Source organism: Fistularia commersonii, chromosome 21, assembly GCF_037954325.1.
Source record: "Fistularia commersonii isolate RoL2024-O1a breed Wild chromosome 21, RoL_Fcom_v1.0, whole genome shotgun sequence".
Classification (NCBI taxonomy): domain Eukaryota; kingdom Metazoa; phylum Chordata; class Actinopteri; order Syngnathiformes; family Fistulariidae; genus Fistularia; species Fistularia commersonii.
The window spans coordinates 12,556,923-12,571,770 of record NC_141304.1 but is presented as its reverse complement, the minus strand read 5'-3'; the positions used below and the strand labels follow the sequence as shown (position 1 = coordinate 12,571,770).

The 14,848-nt window shown below is 46.0% G+C and overlaps 2 protein-coding genes across 3 annotated transcripts in view; one reads left to right on the top strand and one right to left on the bottom strand.

Annotated features, from left to right (window-relative positions):
• slc25a26 (solute carrier family 25 member 26) overlaps positions 1–6,972 on the top strand; it is a 71,409-nt gene extending 64,437 nt beyond the window's left edge. Inside the window, exon 10 of the mRNA XM_086168733.1 lies at positions 4,983–6,972. Coding sequence (XP_086024859.1) covers positions 4,983–5,094 — 112 coding nt within the window. The 3' untranslated portion in view covers positions 5,095–6,972. The remainder of the gene's footprint in view (positions 1–4,982) is intronic.
• Positions 6,973–11,781: 4,809 nt separating this feature from the next.
• Positions 11,782–14,848, bottom strand: part of lrig1 (leucine-rich repeats and immunoglobulin-like domains 1) — a 36,667-nt gene continuing 33,600 nt past the window's right edge. For both annotated transcript variants that reach the window (XM_086168731.1, XM_086168732.1), the window contains exons 15-18: positions 14,049–14,483; positions 13,827–13,961; positions 12,644–12,901; positions 11,782–12,484 (exon numbers count right to left, since the gene is read on the bottom strand). In XM_086168731.1, the coding sequence (XP_086024857.1) occupies positions 12,297–12,484; positions 12,644–12,901; positions 13,827–13,961; positions 14,049–14,483 (1,016 nt within the window). In that variant the 3' untranslated portion in view covers positions 11,782–12,296. The remainder of the gene's footprint in view (positions 12,485–12,643; positions 12,902–13,826; positions 13,962–14,048; positions 14,484–14,848) is intronic.

The window sequence follows — 14,848 nt, the reverse complement described above, 5'->3', positions numbered from 1 at the left end:
TGCCGACCGCGGCGCTGGTTTGTGTAGAAAATGAGCGAAAGTGGTGAAAACACCATTTATTTACGTGTGGTTGTAAACCGTTTCAAAGCGGACGAAAAGTCAATTACCCTCCATCCTTCTTCCTCCCTTCGGGGGGGCTTTCGGTCGGTCCGCGATTGTTTGCGGCGCGACTTCCGAGCGCCGTGGCCGAATCTCATTCGAACAGCTGACGGAGCGGCTCATTCGTTGCTATTTGTTTGTGCAAGAAGTGGAACAGTAGGAGCCCAAGTGCTCTCGCAGGACGATCATTTGTTTGTCTTTTTTTTATTGGACTGGAGAATCCCCTTCTGCTCAGATCGACTTTGTTTATTCACAGGCAACCTGAGTTCAGTTGCCAGAACATATTATCGTATGTAGTATTTTAAATAACATTTTCCGTACAGCGGGTATCAAAACGCGGAAACGTTACTCGTTTAAAAGGTAGTTTTCCGAGCTGATCCGTTAGTAGCTTAGTAAAGTGCAACCAGATCCAAATCTCTGTCGAGGCAAAAGGTCAAACTAAATGTTGTTTTGGAAGCGGCGGGGATTTGAAGTGAGTTCAGAGAACCTGGGAAAGATTAAAATTGATCGGGGCAGTTTCAGTCGGTCGGTTTCAAACGTCGGCGACAAGACGAAGTCCAGCAGGCCCGTCGTGCAAAAGTGAAAGAATAGCAAGTGTCGCTGTCAAATAACCAAAGGCCGCCGAGATAAAGTCCACAAGTCCGAACTGCAGTAAAGAGCGGGGAAGGGAACGTCAGGTCATGAGTCGCGTAAACCTTACAAACACGGGATCCGCCGCCGCACCCTCCGAGACAAAGTCCACGGCAACAGTCGGTCAAGCGAAGCGCTAAAAGAGACAGGAAGCGGCGCAACGTGGAGCTGTGCCGGTTCACTGACGTCTCATGGAAGATCATCCGGGACCGGGGAAGGGAGGAACACAAGAGCTTTAAATAAATAGGGGAATAATTAAACAAGTCTGTCTGGATTTCTCAGTTATGCTGATAACTGGGGAGACAGTGAGGATGGTTGTTTCAGGTGCGTTTATTCATACGTTCATGCGTTCATTCGATATTTATCCTGCTCTGAATGCTAGATCTCCGGAGGAATGGGACTTTGTCGGCAGGCCTGATCCCAGACGGGAGCGGAGGGATGCGATCAAAATGAGTCATCGAGAAGCGTCGGAATTAAAAAGTACCGCTTGGTCTGCCGAGTCTGTCCCCGGCCAGATCTTTTATTACCATCTTGTAAGATTGTAATTACAATGTCAGCTCGGCTTTTTTTTTTTTTTTTTTTTTTGCAGGTGTTTCTTTTTTCGTCATCCGTCTGCGACATTGCATAACTTAATTAATGGCGCAATAGAAGCAGAACGGCGAAAGAAACAAACCCTGCATTGTTTCTCTTGACCTTTGCAGTTAAAACAATGAAAAAACACACAGCTGTCCGGTGCACCGGCCGCAGACGGGAGGTGGGGAATACGTATGATCGTGACCAATACCTCCTCCGACGAACTCAGCTGATGAGATCGGCGTGCCAGGAGCCAATCAAAAAACAGACCGCTAACCGTCGCCGGGTAAAAAGAGCCATGAGCGAATCAGAGGGTAACAAGTTCACAGAAAACAACCCCCTTTTCCAGTTGTCGGATGTGCATCCGTATGTCCGTTGATTAGTACACACTCCATCATGACGTCCACTCACACACACACAATGATGTGTTTGTGTGTGTGTGTGTGTGTGTGTGTGTGTGGACCGTCCAATGAACCAATCAGCAATCACCACACACCCCCAGTGAGTCCAGTCTGGTTCATTTGTTTTCCTTTTTTTTTTCTTCCATGTAACTTTTTCGGTGGCTAGCTCCTCAGAGGCTACTACTTTTGCGACCGCCCGTCTTCTTCTTTCACTTTAGGGTTTTTCCCTTCTAGTGTCGCCACAGCGAATCAACTTTCTCCATCCGTCGAAATTGAACAAATGAACGAATCATTGACAGCCGGTGTATTTACATCAACAGCGCATTTCTTCAAATTTCCGAACACAAAACACACAATGAATTTCATGACAGCTCAGAGACAGTTAGATCTTGAACCAAGAATATCAGCGGGCCAGAGATTCGGATTCGGATTCAGAATCGTCCGGCGATGGGAAATATCCGCCACGTATCTAGTACCAGTCCGTCCCGTGGATTTTTAGACATTTTGGCGTCTGATACGTCAAATGGGTGCGCTGCTGTTGATCTGCCGCGCCCCTATCGGGACTGTGTGACAAGCCTCTGCAAATCTGAGCGCCACCGTCACCATGACGAGATTCAGTCAGAACCCTGAGCAACGGCTTGTCAGTTTGCATCTTCATCATAAATGCTGCGCTTTAGCAGAGGCTTTCCAGCAACAGCGAAGAGAAATGTAGATTTTAAAACACACGCACACGTGGAGGATGAACGTATGCAGACTTTTTATGTGGCCTGATGGTTTTAAGGCACTTTCTTTCTCTCTCTTACACACACACACACACACACACACGACACACACACGCACCCTCACACAAGAACACACAATACACTCCATCTGTCACATCTGGCTTGGATTGGGTCGAATCATGTGAGCGTGGGGGAGTATTTGGCAGACAGAAGGTGTTGGTAGGCAAACACACGGCGAGAGGAAAAAAGGCAGCCAGGAAGAAAAGAAGGGAGGAGTGGGAGCGAGGAGGGGGGGGGCAGAAGAAAAAAAAAAAAAGAGACATGGAATAGCTGGAGAACGGACTGGACAGAGTGAGCACGTGTCTGAGAAGTGGATGACGCAGCAAGAAATGGAGACGGAGGAGAAATCCCCAAACAAGTGAGCCAGCTGAGGGGGCCTTTGCTGGACGGAGAGTTTTTTTTTTTTTTTTTGGGGGGGGGGTGGACGGCAGAGAGACATGTGTGGATGTCTTCTAACCATCAGTCATGCACAGAGAGACATAAAGAGGGGAGAGGGGGGGGGCGAGACCTCCTGGGAGGCCCTCGGATGGGGGCTTGAAGCCTAATCCCAAAAACAGCTGTATGCAGCGGAGAGGGGGTGGCGGGGTTCTTGGGAGACTGATCTCTCTCATGGCCCATCGTGACCTTTGACCCCCCCTGCCAGGCCAACAGCTTCTCCACGGGCCTCAACGCCGTCTCCTCGAAAGCGTCTCCGCAAGCTAACGGCTCACGTTAGATCTGTTCGCCTCGACGTGAAACGGGGTGACTTTTTGGTTGAGATGCGTGTACGGAGCTCTGGACGGAGAGTTGCTTCTCAAGGACTCCATATTGGTGGAATTCCCTTCAGGATCTACGGGGATCCATCACCAGGTATCGCGGCATGCGCAAAATTAGCCGTGGGATCGCACCCTTTCGGATCCGAATGATTTTGGAGTCAACATTGTCGTAATACTTTGAGTTTCCACCAGGGGAAGCGGTGAAACCTGCGATCCAGTTGACCTTCAGATTGGGGTTCAGAATATTGACGCTCGCTTCAGAAAAGGTCCGAGCAGACTGTACCTGCTGTGGAGACTCAGGTCCTAAGGACCTTCTTCGACACTGTTATGGCATCATCCGTTTTCTTTGGAGTTGTCAGCAGGAGCAGTAGCCTATCAGAAGCGGACGGGAAGAAAATGGACAAACCGCGCAGGAAGGCTAGCTCCGTCTTGGGGGGTCCCGTGGACTGGAGGAGGGCGGTAGCTAAGCTATCATCTCCGATGATTCATTCACCCTCCCACACATCCGCCCACTCAGACACCATAAATGTCACGACTGCAAGGCCACAAATATCAATAACAGTATAAATATAACTAAATGTAACCACAAATAATGTCAAATAAATGTCACTACTCCTTTATGTTAAATAACTCTGAATTTATTACTCATTCAAATCCAAAATGTGACATCAGGGATCATTTGTAATTCTCAATTCCACTTGTTGAAAATCGCATTGATGAGGATACACTTTGGTAATCTAATGGCGAGATGCCGTCACTTCACGGGTAAAGTGATCGCCAGGAATATGGGAATTGTCGTTTATGGTCAATGCACTTGTTTGACATTTATTTTAAGACAATAAGACCTTTCAAGACGTTCTTGCGGGCCACATAAAATGACATTGCGGGCCACATTTCGACCGCGGGCCTTGAGTTTGACACGTGGGCTCTATACTGTTTATATAGTGTCACATTGTTTACTTACCTATTTTTATATATTGTCAGAATGGTTAATTGCTCATTCTAAGTTCAAAATTTGATAGGTTATCTTGTACCGTCCACTTCTGCTGTGTGTGATTGCGTGCTGGATAAGCTAATATTTGTTCATTCGTTAGTGGTCGCTGGAGCTGGAGTCCATCCCAGCTGCAGTTGGCGAAGAGGCGGGGTTCACCCAGGACCGGTCAATTTTACATACTGTAATTTCCGATAAGCTGTGACTTTTTTCACTTAAACAATGATGCGGCTAATATATGGATTTTTTTGGGGGGGGGGGCTAACGAGCTTCACGCCGCTAAAACATTTATCCTCGTACCATCGGACCGAAGAAATGACGGGGAAATTCTTAGTCCGTTCAACTCCAAGAAGACGACTTTGACAGTTTTAGTGCGCAGGAGGAAGCCCGAGATAGCGATCGGCTAGCTGGAGCGGCTTCTATTGAGGTGCGCTCAATCGTCCGGAAATTACGGTCTATACAACCATTCATTGTCCAATGAAGGGTCTCCAATGAACCTCCTGAATGTTTTTGGACTGTGGAAGGAAAACGGAGAACCCGTAGGACACCCATGCAGACACATGGAGAAATTGCAAACTCAACACAGAAATCCCAACCATAGATACCAGGGACCTTCTTGTTTTGATGCAGAAGCTCTTACCAATATGCCACCCTAGATTAGCTAATGCTACAAGCTAATGTCGTGTATCTTGTTGGCCGTCCCGGGTAGCAATTCATAATTCATCCGAAACCTCTCTTCTCTCCCCTGCAGTCTGTTTTCAGGCAGCATACCGAGGGTGACCTTCATCAGCCTGGGCGGCTTCATCTTCCTGGGTGCCTACGAGAAGGTCCACCACACCCTGCTCTCCTACCACGAGCGCTAGAGCCCATCGTCCCGATCTCCAGGCTGGTGGCAGAACATCGGGCGTTTCCTGAAATGACAGCCAGAGGCCCTTGGGGACCGCACAATGAGCCGTCCACGGTCTCGATGGCGTCGCCCACAACGCCGCGCTCACCTCGGCAATGTCCCGTGTTCAGGTGAAATCGTATCTTGCTGTAAGAACCGGGCATGTCAACGTATGTGGAAGGATTCGCTGAAAATAAGACTGTTTTTTTTATATATATATATATAAAAATACATGCACTCCATGTTTGTGATTCCTTTACTTCCCTCCTGGTTACAATAATTTCACGATGATTTTAGTGTTTTATCCATATTTTATCTCCCCCACTAAGCCAAGCCACCTGTGTTAAGGACCCAGTTGGGAGACATATTCATATCTCACCATTATTACATTCCCGCTGGAGCACAACTGAGCTCATCCACCTGCAAGAGCTTTCATTTTCTATATAAGACCCCCCCCCACTCCCACCCCAACAATAGAAGACTCTGTTAAATTAATAAAGCTTTAGTTTTTATCGGGCGTTCCAGGTGTGTCTACTGGGTTTTTCTTGTATTGCGAAAGATGTTTAGAAAAGTACAGGAAATACCCCTGTGTTTGGGAATGCGCTGTTTCAGTTTAACATTCGCTTACTTTACCAGAGAAACCTCAATGTATTTGACAGATCAGGCGTATTGATTTTTTTTTTTTGTTTGTACCAGAAGCTGTAATCACAATCTTTCGCCTCATTCTGAGTAGATTGTCAGAATTTTTATGCTTTTTTTTTAAATCCATGTACAAACATATATATATATATCTATATATAGATGTATATATAGATATATATATTTTATATGTGTGTGTTATAGAGATATATGTATAGAGATACATGTATGTATCTATAAATATGTGTGTACTATATTTTTATATATATATATATATATATATAGTACACACATATATAGTACACACGTATATATATATATACAGGATTGTCTCAGAAAATTGTAATATAATATATATAATAATATTGTGATAAAATTCTTTATCTTCTGTAATGCAATTGAAAAAACAAAAATTACTTTTTCATGATATTCTAATATTTTGAGATAGTATTTTTGAGTTTTCTTAAGGTGTAAGCCATAATCAGCAATATTAAAATGATAAAGGCTTGCAATATATCAGTGGATTTGTAATGAATCCAGGTTGTATGATGTTTTTGTTTTTGTTTTTGTATTTGCATTACAGAAGATAAAGAACTTAAGCACAATATTCTAATTTTCTGAGACAGTCCTGTACATTTGAATCAGACTGAATGGTTGCATATTTATATAAGAGAGTGAATGTCTCTTTATGAAATTATGCATTGTTGTCTCTTGATGAAGTGTAAATGAGAGGGTCAAAGGATGTTTGCAAGAGTGAATGGTTGTGTGTCGCTAAATGAGGTTTGAACGATAGAGTGAATGTCTCTCTAAACACCAGATTGAATGGTTCTGTGTCTGTATTAGCGACCCTGTGATTGAACGCCGGGTCCAAGGTGAACTTTGCTTTTTGCCGGATGAGCCGTATCGATATTGAACGGATGAATTCTATTGGAAATGAGGCCTCATTTCATCTTACATTTTATTTCGTGCTTCTCATTATCTTTAACCCTTTTTCATATGAGAGGAAAGGTTTCTTTTTCTCTGCTGGATCCGTTGAGAGCGCAGTTAAAGGTTTTAATGGCGTTCATATTTATCTTTGAATAAATGAGGTGCTAAGAATAGAGGCGACTGAGACGTCTCATCGCGACAACAAACCTCATAGATTCAAAAATTTTATTTTCGCCGTTTCTTTTTACAGTGTAATTCTGTTTCACTCACCGGATAAATTATTCCGAACTCAGCTGCAGAAGAGATGAGGTCTTCATTTAACACACACACACACACACACACACTATAAAATCCTCATTCATTCATGCTAGAAAGCAAGATAAGGTGAGTTGCAACATTTATTTGCAGTATCAGCCTCCTGATAACAGCATGTGATTGTATCCCAGCTCCGGTTCTCACCCCCTGAACCAGAAAAAGCTTCTGTGGCAACGACTTTCTGCAATTTCGGAAATCCCACGCACGGCCTGCCGGTTGCCGAGCCTTTCTGTGTGGAGCCTCCATGTTCTCCCCCTGCTTGCATGGGTTTCCTCCGGGTTCTCCATTTCCCTCCTGCCATCCAAAATCATGCAGACGGTTCACCGGAAACCCTAAATTGACAAGAGGCGTGAATACGGCATGTGAATATGTGAGTAAATGTTTGTACATCGATATGACACGTGCACGAGGGGGTGATTGGTTCGGTGTTCCTGCAAGGACCTTCCTCCAAGCTACTTCTAAAAAGTCCAAGTCAAAAGGATCTAGGGTTCAAGGAACTTTTATTGTCATACCAGTACACTTTATAGTATGTGGTATGAAATTTGTTCCCGGGTTCGATTCAAGCCATAATAACCATAAATAGAAGGGCAAAAAAAATAAAAATAAATCAAGAGCAAAATGTGAGCATGTAACAAGTAAGAGTGACAATTTAGTAAGGCTGAAGTTAGACCCGTTGGTACTTAATCTATGATGCAAGGAGGTAGTTTTTTTATTGTTATTGCACCTCTGACAGTGAAATATTGCACCTTGATTGTTTAGTGCACAGTTGGGCAATTATTTTGGCTGACGTGCCACATGTCTTATTTCATTTTTATGCACGGGCCAACTAGGTATTCATTCATTCAATCATTCATGATCATATAAATGTGCCAACATTATTTCGTATGTAATCATCCATACAAAATTAAACAAAAGGAAAAAAATGAGTTTCTAAATTCAATATTGATCGAAAATAATTCTTAAAATATCTAAAGAAAAGAGTTTTACTTATTAAAAAAATACTTATTTAATTTTTATGTGTGGGCCAACTAGATATTAAGTAAATTGAACAAAATGAAAATTGCAGTATAAATATTTTGGCTTTTTATTTCAACTTTAAAACCATTCATGGTCATATAAATGTGCCGACATTATTTTGTATGTAATCATCCATACAAAATTAAGCAAAAGGAAAAAATGATATTGATTCAATATTTCAATATTGATTGAAAATACTTCTTAAAATATTTAAAGAAAATAGTTTGGCAGGCCGGATAAAAAAAAAGAAACAGGCCGGTTGTGGCCCGCGGGCTGTCAAATGTTTAGTGTCTGCGGTGCAGGTCGACAAAGAGAGTGTATGAGTGGTCTACCTACTATAAAAATGCAAAACATATTTATAAATATATTGAGAATTTGTACGTACCATATGTTTATATGTTGACATACCTTGCAGAACTGCATGATCATGTATTGCACAATACTACATTTTTTGTCATTGCCTTACTCAGCCAGGGATGTACAGGACTGTCTCAGAAAATAAGGATATTGTGATAAAGTTCTTTATCTTCTGTAATGCAATTACAAAAAACAAAAACATCATACATTCTGGATTCATTACAAATCAACTGAAAAATTTCAAGCCTTATATTGTTTTAATATTGCTGATTATGGCTTAAATCTTAAGAAAACTCAGAAATCCTATCTCAAGATATTAGAAAATCATAAAAAAGTTTTTTTTTTTTTTTTTTAATTGCATTACAGAAGACAAAGAACTTTATCACAATATTCTTATTTTCTGAGACAGTCCTGTATAGTGCGGACAGTAGCTACTGATAGCCAGCCTCGAGCGCACTTCCAAATAATCATCAGTCAAGATTAAACAGTATTTGGACTTAATGATCTTCATGCGGGAAAAGGCCGACTCACATAAAGAAGTGGACAACTGTGATTTTAGTTCTTTCACCCATCTCTTCCCCAGCTCGCTTTTCGGAGAAAAGTCCGAAACCGTCCGAAAATGCGCTTCCGCCCTTCCCTTCTTCGATATAGCGACGGTAGACTGGCAGATGAGGCGAACAAAAAAGTCCCCCTTCCACTTCTTATGGAAGTGGTAAGGTTTTGGCTTCTTATCTGGTCATTTTAATCCCCTTTCTTAAATTTAAAAGAAATCAATTGGAGGATAACTCGCTAGCTTCCTAGAGATTACCAGCATTTTGCGTTTTCGTATGCGCGTGCACGGTGACCTCTGGGCCAGAAAAGGTCAGATGTCAGACTACCTGCTCTGCAGGTCAGTGAAGTGACAAATTTCATGATCGGCCGACGATCTACCCTTGCGACAAGTGTGTGAATGACATTGAAATGTTTGTCTGGAAATGGTGTGTGATAGCGTGTGTCGGTTGAACGTCACGCCGAACGATGTGCGAATCTGCAGGACGAGCGTTGCGGAGAATTACCCGAGGAATATATTCCAGATTATACCGCTACATTGTCTTGTCAGTTCTTCAGAACTGAAGAAGCCTCTCGGATGGGAGGGGTGAAGCTTCTTCGAGTAAAGAAATTCAAGTCCGGTTGCCATGACGAGCAGATTTCGTCGACCGAGAACCTCCACGCACGTGTTGCTTCGATTGAATGACTCTTCGTTTTTTTTTCCAAGCCTGCGGCGACAGAGGTGGAAAGGGATCCAGGGGGACGGAGGGCCACACAGGTGGGAGAGCCACTAAGCTGTTGCACAACAACAACCGGTGTGTGTGCGTGTGTGTGTGTCAATCACCCGATGGCAAACATCCATCTGGAATGCACATTCTGGACGGCCACTGACCCTCACTCTGCCCCGAGTCGGTAGCAAATATTTTAAACAGTCCGCACAAGGAAAAATATGCCTGCTGTCTTTTGGGCTTCAGGGAGCCAGGGGACATTCCTGCTAGGAAAATTAGCGGTGTGTGTGTGTGTGTGTGTGTGTGTTTGCTCCAAAAGCGCAAGAAAACTCCACCGCTTTGAAGATCAAGGTCTCTGTGTTTTCATGTCTTTTCGCAAGCTCCATTTGAATTGATGGCTTCTCCATAACCGCCGCGACATGTGAGCCCAACGCTGAACGCTAACTCCGTTAGCTGTTGTCAAAAAAAGAAAAAAAAACATTTCTTTCAAAAGCATCGTAGCAAAATGTGATTTTTATTAGACACTTCAATGCCATGTTAGACACTTCACTATTTTAACAATGTTCTCCAACGGTTTGTTTCAATAAATTAGAACATGAACGCCCTCCCGACCCGCCCCGTCCCTTTTAGCCGCCGCGCTCGGCTTGCCCCCCCCCCACACCCCCCCTCCCGCCCCGACAGGAATCTCGGATTGGTCTTGCTGGTAAAATCATCTCTGATAGCTGCTATCAGATGCAACCAGAGGAGCGTGTCCTCTGGTTTACCTCGATAAAACCCCCCCAACCCCCCACCACCCCCTGTAACTCCCACCCGACGACAGAACACAGCTCAGACGCGGGTACACCTGAGAGGTGTGTGTGTGTGTGTGTGTGTGTGTGTGTGTGTATGTCAAGACAACTGGTTTCTGGCCCGGCGGATGCAGGATCCATGTTTTGGTTTCAAACACGTCTCTCCCTCCCCGAAGGTGGGGTTTCCTCGCGTCTCGCGGGAGATGGAAGCACGGGTGACGCGATATTTTACTGAAACCGGCGGCGACCCCGATTTCAAGGTGGAATACTGGCCTTCGCTTGTTACGCGCGACGGCGAATGTCGAGGCACTTTACAGCAGTGACACAAAATACGACAGTGTTCTCCCTGATTCTCCTTTTTCGAAACTGCATAAATGAGCTGATTGCGTGTCGGTTCTAGAGCGCGCGTGAATCCCCGGATGAGGAAAAACGAAAACACGCGACAACAGCGTAACTGGAATCTAGTTTTGCAAAAACAATCCGGACAGAGATTCCCTTGGATTCTGCAGGCTGACTTTATCAGATGATAGCCTTTCGGAGAAAAATGGCAAAATCTTCGATATAATAATCGATAGATCGATTGATTTATGACGAATTCCGAGACGGCCTCAAATGTGACGAATAAAACCGGCTGATGCATTTTAAATACCTGTTGATTTCGAGGCGTTCAAGTGCCGTCACTAAATTATAAAGTCTGGTGCCGTCGATCGAAACAGTTCCGTCTGTCAAAAATGATACAAATTGAACATTTTTGTCAATCAAATTCATAAATGTAATTCTATTTGGTAAGACGTCAATGAAATGCCGTTCAAAAATTTAACAGATTCTATTATTTAATGTCTAAAAGTCGCTTTCAGCCCCCAGAATCCACAGCGTGTTTTCCTTCCCGCGGCTCCCAACAAAGAAACCGAATGCAGTCGAAAGCAAAGAGCAATGTTTGGGCGAACGTGATGAAGAGGAAGCGTTTGGGGTTTTTTTTTGGGGTGGAAAACACCTTCCTCAAATGCGTGTCAATGAAGTGAGGGTTTAAAACAAAAAAAAATGAAAGAAAAAGTGCTTTACCTGGCCCTTCCCCCCGATTCTCCCGAAACTCCCCCCCCCCCCGAAATAATTTACATCCGAGCTCTTCCTTCATAGAATAACAAAAACAAACCATGAACCGCGTCTCTGTAAGGCGTCCGGCGACAAAAACGAAATACCAAGTGCAAATGTTTCGTTTGTGCCAACGGCCGCCGCCGCCGCGCATTTTTTTTTTTTTGACCATGCAATAAGGCACTGCAGCTGGATGTTGGTAAAAGCTGTAAAACTATTTTTTTTTCGTCCGTTTGTTTTTTTTTTTAAAGAAAAATAAAAATACCGTCACTCTTTTCTTTTATCATGCGCATAAATCCAAATACTCTTTTTTGTTTTTGTAAAAGTTATATAATCTATAAAAAAAAAAAAAAAAAAAAATCTTATGTACAGTCAAATCTTGACGGGCGCGATTCTGCCCCCCGTGCGCGCGCACCTTACAAACTGTACAACATTCCCTACGTTTACATGCTTCAAATGCAAGTCACATTTTTCGGAGCTAAATTCTTATTTTTGTTTGTTTGTTTCTTTTCTTTTTTTTTTTTTTTTAATCGGTCACCTCCCAGGGGAAGGTTTTAAATTATGTACAGCTTTTACGCTCAGATGGGACGCCACCCACACAAGCTCCGCCTTCAAACTCCGGATGCCCCGCCACCCCTTCCCCGCTCCCTCCTCGGTCCGGATCCAGGTGGGGCCGGGACCGCTGGCCTCGATGTGAGGTAGCGGTTTATTCTGTTTGTTTTTTCCCAGTGCAAAAAAAAAAAAAAGAAGGTTTCATTCAGTCCGGGTCAGGGGTGGTGGGGGGGCCGCTAGTCGCTGGCTCTCCTCAGGGGGGTGCTTTCGTTGGGGGAGGATCTGAGGGCGTGTCCGTTGGGAAGCAGCGTCTGCCGTAGCTCCGCCTCTCGGTCCCCGTCCAGGCGGCCCGGCAGCCTCACCGGCTTGTGGAAGGACTCCTCCTGCAGCGGGGACAACGCCGGCGTCTGCCCCGTCCTGCTCCCTGGCGGCGGCGGAGGAAGAAGAAGAAGAAGAGGAGGAGATTGCGCGTTAAATCGTGCGAAGCGTCCGTTTTCGGAGCCGGGCCTCGGGTGTCTCTCGGGGTAACGGGGATCGGATGAAGCGCCGTTCCGAAAACAAAACGATGTTTTTAAGATCGTACCGTTTCTGTCGTGCGGATTCCTCTTCGGACTTTTCGGATACGCCGATCCGTGAACGTCCCTGTGAATCCCGTTGCAGAGCGGCGGCCCCGAGTCCCGCTGCTCCTCGGCTTTGCAGCGGGAGTAGGGCGGGGGGACGGAGTGCCGCTGGTACTCCGAGACCCCGGCCGGGCCGAAGCCGTGGGTCAGGTAGTCCGGATCTTTGGAGTAGCCGTCGCCGTTCTCCATGCAGTCCGTGCACACGACTGGCACGTCGAAACCTGGGAGAAAAAAACGACACTTATCACGAGCGGACGTTTACGGCGAACTCCCCTCAGATCCTGAGTGAAGCTAAACATCTGAAAACTATGACAAGATTTGGAAAACTTGAGGAAAACTATCACATCTAAAAAGTACCGTAATTTCCGGACTATTGAGCGCGCCTCAATATAAGCCGCACCGGCTCGCCGATCGTTATCTCGGGCTTCCTCCTGCGCACTAAAACCGTCAAAGTCGTCTTCTTCGGTGTCGGAGTTGAACGGACTCAGAATTTCCCGGTCATTTCGTCGGTCCGATGTGACGAGGAGAAATGTTTTAGCGGTGTGAAGCTCGCTAGCCCCCCCCCAAAAAAAGTCCATATATTAGCTGCAGCGTTGTTTACTTGAAAAAAGTCGCGGTTTATCGTCCGGAAATTACGGTAGTTTTTAGTCGCAGCCAAAGCCTGTGAATCTGACAGGGCCACTTTTTCCAAGACAATTACATTCTTTCAGCTATTTTTTTCCCCACCATGCAATGTTTTTGCAGCGTTTCGGCTATTTCGCTCCATCGCTTTTCCTTCTCCGCTCCGTCGTGATACGCCAACATCGTACAATCCGGTACGTTCTTCGCCGTCCCCGTTCACCCGTCTCGCCAACAAATACCGTCTCTGCCGCCGATACCGCACTGGTGATAGTTTGTCTACCGGGTTTCTGGTTTTCCTGGAGCTCATCTACTGGCGGTTGATCGGGTTACGTCATCGTAAAAACTGAAAGACTTGAGATAATATCGAAGACGTTTGATGATGTTGTCAAGAAACTCAAGACTAGGGAAAGATCTAAAACAGCTCCGATGACGACCTTCAGCTTTGCGACCGAGACGAAACTCAGTTTTAAGTCTGCGGCTGTGAAAATAAAGCGCAAGTCAGGGCAGGAAATAGCGAGCGCTTACCCGTCGTGTCTACGATGTGACCGTTGGGCTGCGAGCCGCCGCCTGCGTCCACCCGGATGCAAACGTCCTGCCGCTCGGACAAGGTTCCCTGGGAGGAGAGGTAGCTGGGCACGTCCGGGGGGACGATGGTTTCGTCTTGACGGGGCGGGGAAAACGGATTTAGATGGCGGCGCCGAGAAACGTAGCCGAGAACCGCGATCGTTCTCTCACGGAGGCCCTCACCCGTGTTCGTGACGCTGCAGTCCTCGCTCTTCTTCCTGGTCTGGTAGATGATGCACACCCACACCAGCGAGGTCACCACGATGCTGGTCACCACGGCGATGACGATGATCCCCACGGTGACGGTGCTCGGCCCGGCGGTGGAGGCGCAGGGGCCGCGGCGCTGGCTAACCAGCAGCTGGCTGTGCGCCCGCTCCGTCCCCAGGGTGTTGGACATGATGCAGGTGTAGCGGCCGCTGTCCTCCGGCGACGCCGAGCTGATGACCAGCAGCTGGTTCCCCGGGGTGAAGTGGTGGCGGTCGGACGGCGGGAGCGGCACGTCGTTCCGTAGCCAGGTGACCCGCGGCGGCGGGCTGCCAAGTGCCTTGCATTGCAGCGCCACCGTGTCGCCCACCGCCACGCTGCGGTCCTCCAGATCCTGCGCCAGGTGAGGCGTCTCTGCGGGGAACAACGCCGCGCTTTTCAAGGGCTGCCATGTTTTCAAGCCAAGTAGACGTTACACTCCACGATGCACGATATTTTCTTTTTCCAGATTCATTGAAAGGAAACTCGTATTAAACTTTTTATTCGATAGATATTTGCAAGTTTTTATTGGCCATTTTCGTTTTTTTCCTCTCATTCCCCAGGTGTTTTCCGTGACTGGAAAACTGCTCATCTGGTCCCTGGATGTGTGCGATCCCTGATACCGAAGTTTTAACATCTTTGGCGTCGGAGACGAAGACTGACGAATATGAAGCTCGGCGGCGCGGCGTGCGGATTCCGTGCGCTTGAGGTTCTGAGTCTAGACGAATTATCGGCAAATA